The sequence below is a fragment of the Colias philodice genome, chromosome 17 (genome assembly GCF_061535455.1).
Source record: "Colias philodice isolate Cphi_HAF_F1 chromosome 17, ilColPhil1 Martin Lab GWU primary, whole genome shotgun sequence".
NCBI classification, from domain to species: Eukaryota; Metazoa; Arthropoda; class Insecta; order Lepidoptera; family Pieridae; genus Colias; species Colias philodice.
Genome location: NC_143102.1, coordinates 5,674,614 through 5,686,007, shown reverse-complemented (window position 1 = coordinate 5,686,007; position 11,394 = coordinate 5,674,614). Strand labels below are relative to the sequence as shown.

The 11,394-nt window shown below is 31.3% G+C and overlaps 2 protein-coding genes across 3 annotated transcripts; one reads left to right on the top strand and one right to left on the bottom strand.

The window, feature by feature from the left end:
* The first annotated feature begins 1,411 nt into the window (after positions 1-1,411).
* LOC149481106 (uncharacterized) lies at positions 1,412-3,240 on the top strand. Its single transcript, XM_089705963.1, has 4 exons — positions 1,412-1,503; positions 2,007-2,195; positions 2,455-2,621; positions 3,140-3,240. Exons 1-3 carry the CDS (start codon positions 1,462-1,464, stop codon positions 2,608-2,610), a joined length of 387 nt encoding a protein of 128 aa, XP_089562089.1. The 5' UTR covers positions 1,412-1,461; the 3' UTR covers positions 2,611-2,621; positions 3,140-3,240.
* A 316-nt stretch (positions 3,241-3,556) lies between these two features.
* Positions 3,557-7,955, bottom strand: Nplp1 (Neuropeptide-like precursor 1). 2 transcript variants are annotated; one of them, XM_089705705.1, is made up of 6 exons: positions 7,871-7,955; positions 6,662-6,757; positions 5,804-6,590; positions 5,584-5,725; positions 5,029-5,061; positions 3,557-4,742 (listed from the first exon to the last, which is right to left on the bottom strand). In XM_089705705.1, the coding sequence occupies exons 2-6, from the start codon at positions 6,755-6,757 to the stop codon at positions 4,376-4,378; spliced, it is 1,425 nt and encodes a 474-aa protein (XP_089561831.1). In that variant the 5' UTR covers positions 7,871-7,955; the 3' UTR covers positions 3,557-4,375. The 2 variants fall into 2 exon arrangements, with proteins under 2 accessions (XP_089561831.1, XP_089561832.1); XM_089705706.1 differs by lacking the exon at positions 5,584-5,725 and having other exon boundaries at positions 4,524-4,742.
* Between the last annotated feature and the right edge of the window lie 3,439 nt (positions 7,956-11,394).

Sequence of the window (11,394 nt, the reverse complement as noted above, 5' to 3'; positions counted from 1 at the left end):
CGAACCCTGACAAGGGACAGAGCTGGGCTTCGTGCGTTATTTATAACTACGATCCTAATTAAAAGCATATACCCACATATTGAAAAGATATATTATATCGATATATTTTCTAATTAAGCGCAGTTATCCTTTCAATTGAAATCAGAACTTTTATAATATGAAGCACTATTTTCTTCATACGTAAACGATGGTTCCAATCAAAATAAACTTTACAGTTTTTTCGCAGTGTTTTGTTTTTTTTTTTAAATATAATAATTAATTAATTACACGTGCACTTTTAAACATGTAACACAAAATGAAGTGAGTATTTTCACTCTTCGCCATCTTCAATCTTTGTTATTTATAATAATTGCAAATAAATCTCTAGAATAGTATCAAAATCACGATTTCCATTGTGTTGTAGATCAACAATAACGATAATAATAATAGATTGATGCAATATTGCACTGAAAGCAATTCAATGCCTTTGAAATTGTTATCATACCACTTGCTTTACATCTCTCTTGCGTAAGAAAATGAATTCTAAGATAAACATTCATGGCGATGAAATTGCTGTTAAATGATTATATTAATTATTATTATGGAGAACTTGAAAGAATCTGAAAATAACATTTTTTTTACTTTTTGTATAATTTTTCCTTGAAAAGAAACTACCTAAATAAAAGTATTTCTTCTATCTATTTTTTTTCAGTCCATATCAAGCATAACTTCATAAGAAATAAGAAATAAGTAATAAGTTTATATTGAAATCAGTAGTTCTTTTTTCCTCATTGCTTCTAGAATAAGTTTAATGGAGGATTTCCTAAATTGTGTAATATGTAATACATATTAATGTAGAACACTACATACTAATATATTCTAACAACTGTTTGGCCGATTTTGAAAATTCGTGTGTACCAGGCTATATTTTAAATTATTGTTTTCAACCCAACCCAATTGAAATGATATATTATATGATGGTTCATAAAACTAGACAAGCAAAAACCGTGCAGATAAATACGGCATTACGATTTAAAAGGAAAAACATTGAATTCAAACAAAACGCTACTATTGTAACAGTTTCCTACAAACGCCATAAGCCTCTCAGGAAAAGAAGCTTACCATCTTATCAAAAGTTATTGTGTCCACGAAGAGTTTATAATAGTTCAAAAAAATCTCAACCTCATGAAAATAGAATAAAAAACTGATAAGCTTGTTAAAACATATTTATTTGCACACCACTAATATTCTGATATACCTACCCATAGATATACCTACCATTAGCTTTTTATTGTTTTGTTTTGGTGTTATTAAAAAATAATAAATCATCCAATTACCAATTAAAATATAATTTGTAATAATATTGTAACGCAGCCCTACATGCTAATCGATAACATTATGTATCTGTAGTATATAACATGACTCTCATGATGAAATTCATTCAACTTCCGTTTAGTCTCAAAGTAAGGATCCACGAGCAACATGGCCGCCGGTCACTTATATTTCTATGTATTAACCGCTTTGGTAAGTCTTTAACTAAATTAAATGTCGGCTATTAATAAATTAATAAATAAAAAATAAAATGTTAAATGTAATAAAAAGTTCTGAGATTGCATTTTTTTCAATGACCCTAGCAAAATAAAGATCATATAACGATTTTTTTGGCAATCAAAACACATTATATACGTAATTTAGTATTATTATGGATCAAAAGATATTATTTCTCAGGTATTATTATATAATTATTGTAGGATCTTTTATTGTCTTGTATTTTTATTGTAGAATTATATTGAAAAAAAAAGACGGGTTGCACTCCGGGAGTGCCGGCAGAAGTGAAAACTTGATATTATTAACGTTGACGGTTGAGCATGTTTGATATCCATCCGTCTTACGCTTTTTCGATCAGGTCACGTGTCCTGACGCGAGTTTAAGATTTTATACCCATTACAGAAAAAGTGCTCAACGCCGCTAAAGAAGTTTTCACTTCAAAAAATTGAAGTATTGTATAAAAAAAATATTATTTTCAGCTCGCTTTCCATTTCATACTAGCAGAGCAAAACCCAGAACAGGGAGAAAACGATGGAAACAGAAAATGGATAATAAGCATTAGTCATAAACGTTTGGCCAACGAAACAAGAGATCAGGGCCGACCTCGTCCACCCAGATCACCATTTTCCTTCCTGCCATCTATGGGTTCTTGTAACTATACTACTGAAGTACGTATATAAGCTAATATTTTTTCTGGAATAGATAAGCAAAAGCTGTAACCGAAACATCGTCATATGGAAGTAAAAAGATGCAGATATTTTCGCGTAATTTCCAAAAAATTTCATTTATTTACCATCCCTATTTGTCGTAGCGTAATAATAGCTTTCTTCGATAAATGAATCTTTACATATTCTGACAGAAAAATGATATTTTGTTTTATTATGCATTTTACCAGAACACATTATTAAACATAACTTGTATTTCCAGCCCGGTTTCACTTGCTCCGGTTGCAGCACAGTGAAGGTCTGTTTACCCAACAACGTCAGCATCAGCCGCACCTGTAGTATCTTCCTTCCATACTGTGATAACGGGCATTGTGCCTCCTCGCCTAGCGCTTCGTGTAATGGGACTGCTTCCGCTTAAATCTCTAATAGGTAACCTTTGCCATTCACCCCGTTATAATGTAATCGAACTACGCTTGTACATGTATATACACATATATACAAGTAAATAGTATATTAATTGTATACACGTACATACTAAATAAGTAGTCTCTTTATTATTCGTGACTTTAACTCTGATTGGTTGTATAGGTATTACTTGCATATATTCTCTATCTTTATCTAAGTACTAGCATAGCAGTCCGCCCCGGCTTCGCCCGTGGTACCTACATGTTTAAACTATCCTATCTCTCAAGTTGGATCAAACTGCACATGGTGTGCGAATTTTATTATAATCGGTTAAGTGGTTTAGGAGTCCATTTAGGACAAACATTGTGACACGAGATTTATATACATATATACAGATGTAGGTAATGCATGGTTCCCTTTCAGTATAAAATATAATATATATTCGATACCTACTTACTATATTTTAGACTTAAATAAATTTTATAACGGATTGGAAAAACAATTTAAGGAATATATAAAATAAACGATTTATTTTGTTTCAGAATATAACCCAGTCCTGCATATTATATCTCAATTAATGCGGAAATTATTATTTATTTATGGAAAGCATTAAACCAAAGCATTAAAGTGCATACTTATTGAATTCTATGTTTTACTTATTTTTCCACTTTTACGACATGACACAATCTAATTTTTTACAGTATCAAACCAAACATCAATGTACCTACATTCTATGTAATTATAACGAGGTGGCAAAAGTTGAAAATTTTTATATAGATAAATGAATAATATAGCATTTATATCAATTTACTTTATTTGGATTTATAAAGAATAGAAAAAAATTCGATCACGAGACTAATTATTATTTGGAATTTCTAATATTATAGAGATAATAAGACAGCTTTATTGTGATATTCCATTTATTTACAGTAAAATAAGAATAAAACAAGATACATACATATTATCTAGGATACATAAATTGTAGTAAAAGTTAAAATACAATAAGACAATTTAGACAAGTCTACAGTATAATTTATTATCATTTTGTGGTCGCTTAAGTTAATTTTATTGTCGTAGAGTTCGAAGAGAAGTTAGAATAAAGCTTCGAATGTATTAGATTTAAAGATTAAAGTACGTAATTATTTGTCAAACACAGCTAATTCTAGTCAACAAAGAGACAACTCTTTTCAAAGACAAATCTTTAAGTTTTACAATATGTTTCTCATTTCAAGAAAGTTTTTTATTAGAAGATTATTTTAATATAAATTATCAAAATAACACAGAAATTATTTTATTTATTATAAAGGAATATCAATGTTAAATCTATCTAAATTATTTAATATTTGCGATTGACAACATTCTCAAATCCTAACTTAACCTAGTTTTTTTTTATTATTTATTAAAATCCGTAGTAAGTCGTGAGCTGGCCAAAGTCGTTATATAAAAAAGGGACCCGATAACCGCTAGCTTACCTCTGAACGTAATATTAGGTCGTAATCACAACATTGAGAAAATAATTATTATCTACTTTATTGTCTATTTTAATTTGATCCATGATCCCGTTACGATATTGTGTTTTAATATACAATATTAATATATTTCCAAAATATCCGATGGAGTGCATAAGATATTAGTCAAATAAGGAGCAAAAGTGAGCACTTCAGCAGTCCCTCTTTGAATTTTATATCAATTACGTGAAGATCGAAAACGTATTTTATGCTCTCTTTGGCTCCTTAAGGCGATCGCATCTTAGCTTCACCCAGCGGACAGCGGCATAGCTACTGATTTTTACGTCGGCTCGGCAAACTATTGTTGTAGGTTTTCCTCAAGAGCACATTGTCCACCGCGGGGAGTAGGAGATATCGTTTGCCCGACGAATGGTATGGTACTTTCAGGGATCGAAAGTAGTAGTACTTCGGGGCTGCTTTGTTGTGTTGCCAGCGGTTTTTGATGAAAGGGTCGTTTTGAGTTTTGGAATTAGACGTGGCGGAAGACATTGAGTTGGGGATATCGTTCGGGAGGTCGTTTAGCGTTCTGTGGAGGTACCGGCCGGTCGGGTGCGAGTGAGCAGATACTGCCGGCGGCGGTACGTCGGCGTCGTTTGGATCGACGAGTGTGCTAGCTTCGGAATCAAGGAGATATTCCCTAAAATAATAGGCAAATTTTATTGCTTGTAACAAAAAAAAAATATCCCTACAGGGAAAATCCTATATATTAAAAAAAATAATCATGATAACAATGAAATGAGGTAAATAAAAAAAATCAAAAGGTAAATACTACCTACTTAATTTCAAAAGCCGAAAATTTTCGTTGGAAAATTGTATACCTACATGTGAAAATTAAACAAACAAAACACGTTAAAAATGCGTTGCACATTGCACAATCTCTTTTGTTTTCATAACATTTTTAAATTAAACGTCACCTTACTTACCCAGACCCGAAATTCTCGTCATAGGAATGCTTCCTGTAAAATAAATATATTTTAATAAATGTTTCAAACTTTGATTCGAGATTTTTCTAAACATCGACATCACAAACTAATAGACAGTTTATGACATAAAAACTTTTTCCAGTAAGCTCTAACATCAAGTTTTTCATGCGATACCTTCGATAAATTAATCTAACATTTATTTATCAGTCTAAACGTTTATCTAATTCACTCTAAACACTACGGTGCAAATTTATCTTTTTAACCGACCTCAATTTTTTTTTTAATTAATGCGAAGAACTATTTGTTTATTACAATTATTTTTATAACTTCATTTTTTTATGTATCTCTATGTAATTATGTGTATCGCCTTGAAGTCGGTTATTGTTTGTTGTAAAATTAAAAACAACGTGAACACCAACTTTTGTTTTCCATGCTCACTATATTTATTGCATTTTGCCTCCTAATGAAAAGCACAGTAAGAAGCCAACAGTTAGACCTAACAATAATATCTCTTAACATTTACACATCAATAACTATTATCACCGAGTTTATAACCTTTCCATTTGATTAGGGAATAGAAATCGACCCCTTCCGGACCTACTGTACCGTCCACCCGAATATCTAAACGACGGTAACCAACCTAACCGAGCTAAGGACCCAATATGACGTTTTTGGAAATTGTCAAGCGTCTCATCATCTGTAACAGTAATCGTATCTTAATAAACTATGTTTTTAAAGCCGAAGGAATATTTGTTATTATCAATAATTAACTCACCAACAGATCGCTTGTCATCATTGCCAGAATCATAATCCTCAGTATCAGGGGTAATGTCATTACGATCAATAACATCGGGAATTGAATAAATTGATCGCTTGTTTCTTGGGCTGTTAGAATCAATGAACATCGGTCTATACAATCCATGCACGGGCATGCCAACTACTCCTCTTTTAAAGTACCAGTTAGCATCATCAGCATCATTCTCAAACTTGTTCATATAATCAATTGATGCGGCGTCGCTTCTTTTGAAAACTTGTTGCAAGGGTGGATAGACATCTGGATTGATTGATTGTTGGTAATCATATATTTCGTTAAAGTCGAGCGGCCCATCCATTTCGGAGAGCGGAGGCACAGAGTTCTGGTAAAATGGATAGTAATATTCGTCTCCAGCTAATTCGTCCCGTTTATGAATCAATCCATTTCGTGCCAGAGCAGCAATGTTACGTTTTTCATTTGGTTGACCGTATTGTGTCCTTCCAAAGCGGAAGCCATCTCTAGCTAGTGCTTGGATGTTCCTCTTCATCGCGGAATAACTTCGAAGGCGAGCAATAGATGCCAAGTTTCTCTTTTCGTGAGACTCTTCATCTTCTTGCTCTGGTTTGTCAGAGTCGCTGTAAGGAGCTCTATAAGTGGGGAGCATTCCATTCTTGGCTAATGTTGAAATACTTCGTTTGTAACCATTAGAAATGCTTTTCAGGTAGCCATCCCTGGCAAGGGCGGCTACATTTCTGCGAGGGAAACTGGGCCATGGATTTGATGAGCTTTCAGTCGGTAGAGCCTTAACCTATACAAAAATAAATAATTGTAGAAATAGAATAATCAAACTCTACATTATCTCTCTTTTTTTATTCTTACCTCTGTTACATATGATGTGTAGGCGAGAATAACTGAAACTGTTAAAACGAAGCAACTACGAAGCCTATTCATGTTTGTCCGGTAGCCGAGTCTCATCTATAATGAGTAGATAAATGAACAAAAAATAGTAAAATTTTACATTTTATGGAGGTTGCTTTTTAATTCATTTATAAATTACGCTTTTGTTTATTTAATTAGCAATTTAGGTTAATAGACATTTATTTCAAAAATTTTATAATTCACTTATTCTAATTTACGTCATAATCGTAATCAAGCTATTCACTTTCTGTTTAATTAACAAAATCATTTCAAACAACTGTAGACACTATTTAAGTTCCTTAAAAATCAATAATACAAAATGAGAAAGGTTTTAAAAATATAACTACGAATTAGAATAACCTGTAGATTATAGTACTTAGATAAAGTGGAAACATTTGCTTTTTTACATTATGATTACAATGTTTTCATACAAAAATTACCTACCGATTTCAAAAATTTCTTCACCAGCGGAATGCTATATTTTTCCAAAATCACATAGACTTTATTTTTCCAAAACCAGACAGGGTGGACCCGGGGCTAGTTGGTTAATAAAATCTACATGAATTAATTTTATTTTAAGATACAAAAGCTCTTTTAATACCATTTCTCTAATTTTGTAGAGCCGACTTCAAATGTAGATAAAAAAATTCTTTTTATTTCAATAAAATCATTCCAGAACTAATATGAATGTGAATAACCTTATCATTATGTAAATATAGTCAAAAGATATAAAAATAATTATGAAGAAATAAAATTTATACTCGTGCAAAAAAGTAGAATTGTAGTCTTTATTTAGGCATTTTTAATTATTTATGAAAGGTTTTGGAATTCATAATAAGATTTGTATTCTTTTTTTACAAAATCAAAGTTTCTTCAAAAAAGATTGTTTAATTGATTACATTCGCATTAAGTACTTACATTATTTACAATTTTTAATTTAACTGAATATTTTTATATTTATAAATTGGGCAATAATAAATAAGCATATTTAACATATTTTATGAAAATTGATCGTTAAGCCCTTAAAATTAATTGTATTTCCAATTTTTTCTATTATAAATAATTAGTAGTTACATTAATATTTATATTTTAACAAATCAAAAAAGGATAAAAAAGTAAATACAATCATATGAAAGTCATCTTTTAAACAGTATCCACGAGCATACTTACGTCGTCAACAATTATCCAGTAACACAGAAACTGCAAACTTTTTATGTCTCAATTACCAAACTTTTGCGTGTCAACTTTTGCGTTCTTGGCGGGAAATGGGAATGATAGCAGACGTTCCTGCTCTGGCTTTTATACTAGATTAAGAAGACATTTTACGCATGCGTGGCTCCCATGGGAGGAGCTTATGAGACCCATGCACAAATGCAATCTAATTGATAGTTGGACAAGGTAAGTTTACAAGGCTGAAATCTATTAAGGACGGAAGGTTGGATCGGAGGCTTAAAGGTCACAGGTAATGAGGGCTTCCTTTTTACTTTATGATTGATACATCTAAAATAGAATATAATATATAAATCCAAATTAATTTTTTCGAAGGCAATCAATTGAAACCTTAATGTAAGTAAGTAGGTTGATACTTACTAAAATTAGATTTTGTAGAGCTGAGGTTTGTTCTCTGCTAAAAATCCTCGAGACTTGTCCTTCTTAGTTTCATTTTTGTTAAGTACTTTGAGTATTTATATATTTATGGGATTAATATTAGATAGTAGATATCTGCTTACTGAGGTGATGAAAATTTGGTAAGTATCTAACTATCCACGTGCTTTTAATATTGCATAATATTTTTTTTACTGGAATAAAGAAATTAATATTTAAATCCATAAGCTTATGGATTGGCTGCCGGTTTCTGTATTATGTACCTACTAATTAGTAAGTGTGGTACATAAATAGTACCTAAATCTACCTACATAATCTTACTCAGTACCTAGTCCCTTTTTAAGCCGTGTCTAAAATTCACAAAATAGTCATATTTTCATTAGGTAACACGTTAGGCATAAAATGTACTTAATCTACTTTGATCCCCTGTTAAATCCAGGATTAAATCTCGAATTAGGTCTAATTAAATGAAAATGTTGGTCTGGTACAGAAATCTGTTCGCTTATTTATTGCTAGCGTATCGCGTATTTTTGTTTAAATACCCGATATTTTATCTAAAAGGCGTAAGTACTAGTATAGTTTTATTTGAGAATTTTATTATCTGTGATCAGGCGTTAATTTTTACCTCCTCCGTTCAATTTTCAAAATTATAATAAGTTTTTAGATTGAGGTTTAAATTTTTTTAAAAGCAACAATGCCAACGTAACCGGCAAGAAATTATACCTAATTGGACAAAAATAAACACTAACTATACAATTCTCAACATTTACAGGTAATAGGGTAGGTAGGGAAGTTTCCATAACGCGGCCAACATTCACTTTGTTGTCGGAACACTTCAATACTGAAAGAGTTGAGCAATTTAAAGAGCCATTAGTAACTTACGATTGACAGACGCTTCTAATAATATATTCTTGTTAGGAAATAATTATGCTTTGATATACCTACCTAATATCGACAATGCGAATTATTGCAAATTGGATGAAATTAATCAATAAGAATAAGAAGAGAAGAGAAGTCATTAAAATAAGCCTGTTAAATCATGGTTAAATCTTGTTATTTGATACAACTCTAAAAATCGCGGGAAACCGTAAGTTTCATGTAAATTGTAAATCAATGCTGATTGGACGCCCTGGGACCAGCTTGACAGTTTTATTTAATCTACGCGAAGATTTTCCCGCTTGAATTTTAAAATGTCATAAATTTAGAAAAATTGCACATTACTGCTATGGTCACTGGACACTAATGATGATGAGATGAAAGATTTAACCAGACTGTGATGTGTTATACTGTGGTCTATTTTGAGAGTATAAGTATCACATGAAATATGTATTTTTAAATGTTTTTAGCAACTCATAATCAGCCCATTATACGTTGCTAAAAAAATTTTTCATGTGATACCTTTACTCTCAAAACAGACCATAGTATAACACATCACAGTCTGGTTAAATCTTTCATCTCATCATCATTAGTGTCCAGCATCACAGCGCACTGCATACAGGCCTCATGTGAGGGTAAAATTATTGAGTACTTATTTAACCGTTAATCAATTCATAACTCAATGTTTATTTTTTCATAGCGCAAAACTTATAGATTGAATATTAAAATCATTAAAATGAAGACTTACTTCTTACGTTATAAGAAGCATTTATTAACGTTGGCAACATTTAGGTATTAATGCTATGGGCTAAGCAAGGCTAAGCAGGTATTTTACATGAATAGTTAAATCTTCATCTATATAGCTTCGTTTTGGTTTCAGATGTTACTTTGTTTCCTATCTTAGATAAAGTTTCGCACCATTTGTTCCGGATAAAGCGGTTTTAAATGTTAAGCCCGATTTCAGTCGATTAATTTAGCTTAGAAACTTTGCTTTATTCAGGAATTAAGTCTAACAGATTGGAAATATAGTAGCGTATTTCCAATCGAAGGGATTTAACTTTATTTATACTTGTTTTCTCTTTAAATAAGTAGGCTTTTCAAAATTTTTCGTAATATTATGAAGGAGAGTTGATTTTTTTAATCTAGTAGAAACGACGGACTTTTAGTACCTAGCTGTCATTGACATAGTTTAGGTAGGGATTAGGTATTCTAAATAGGTGCCTATTAAATTTTAGCCTAGCATATTTTTTAAATAAATTAACTGACCATTTTAATATATTAAATTATTATCATTTAAATAAACTACACTTAGGTATGCACCAAGGTATGCACCTAACCACTTTTTCGAGATTTTAAATCACTATAAAATTAATAGACTCGCAGAGTAAACTTGTATAAGTAAATATAGTGTAAAATTTCTAATCAGAAATAAAAACTTCAATTTAAAAATAAATTTGCATTTACGCGAAAGGTCAAAAGTGTACCTACCTAGACCTCGCTATGAATCAATGTTGATTGGGCGCGCTGGGAACATCTTGACAATTTATTTTTATCCTCCTGTAAATAAAGATTTTTTCTTACTGCTTTTCTTATTAAATGTAAAAAAATAAATATGGGTTAGAATTATTAGTATGCGCTAAGCAGCAATGCAAGCATTCATTAGGTATCATAACTTCATAATACTCAGTTTAAATAACTATCGCCACCTCAGACTAAAATAATATATGATTGATTCATAATTAGATACCTACTAATAAAATAGTATATCATACATCATATTATTAAGGCCCTTTATGATATTTTTATAGCATTAAATTATTGGTGCGAATTTTTAAAGAACATAAAAAAAAACGATCATGAGTGAATTCGGAACCGCGTCTTTTCACCTTGCTGGGGTGACGCCTAGCCTCTTGGCCACCCGTGATCACGCCAGAGCAATCGAATTTCTTCTACTCTTTCGATTGTATGTGTAACCCACCTCGTGATTGATTTTTACTATTACCTATTTAAATAATTCTCATATTAAAGTTCTCGTTCCAATCTCATTTGTCAGTATTACAAATATAAAAGACCTGAAACAAGAAGTGCAATAAACTTTTGCATATTTATTGCTTTTAGAAGTGAACTTTTTATATTTAATCGTAAATTACATTCCGTGTCTTAGCTACACCTGTACACATTTTCTTTATTTAGAAGCATGTGCACAAAATGCT

What these genes read in the sequence shown, in the direction of transcription:
- LOC149481106 (XM_089705963.1), top strand. Translation starts at nt 1,462, where the DNA reads ATGGCCGCCGGTCACTTATATTTCTATGTATTAACCGCTTTG. An exon ending in TCTATGTATTAACCGCTTTG is followed by an intron (nt 1,504 to 2,006) that starts GTAAGTCTTTAA and finishes TATTATTTTCAG; the next exon opens with CTCGCTTTCCATTTCATACT. An exon ending in CTTGTAACTATACTACTGAA is followed by an intron (nt 2,196 to 2,454) that starts GTACGTATATAA and finishes TTGTATTTCCAG; the next exon opens with CCCGGTTTCACTTGCTCCGG.
- Nplp1 (XM_089705705.1), bottom strand. Translation starts at nt 6,757, where the DNA reads ATGAGACTCGGCTACCGGACAAACATGAATAGGCTTCGTAGTTGCTTC. An exon ending in ACACATCATATGTAACAGAG is followed by an intron (nt 6,591 to 6,661) that starts GTAAGAATAAAA and finishes ATTTTTGTATAG; the next exon opens with GTTAAGGCTCTACCGACTGA. An exon ending in GACGAGAATTTCGGGTCTGG is followed by an intron (nt 4,743 to 5,028) that starts GTAAGTAAGGTG and finishes CTATTATTTTAG; the next exon opens with GGAATATCTCCTTGATTCCG.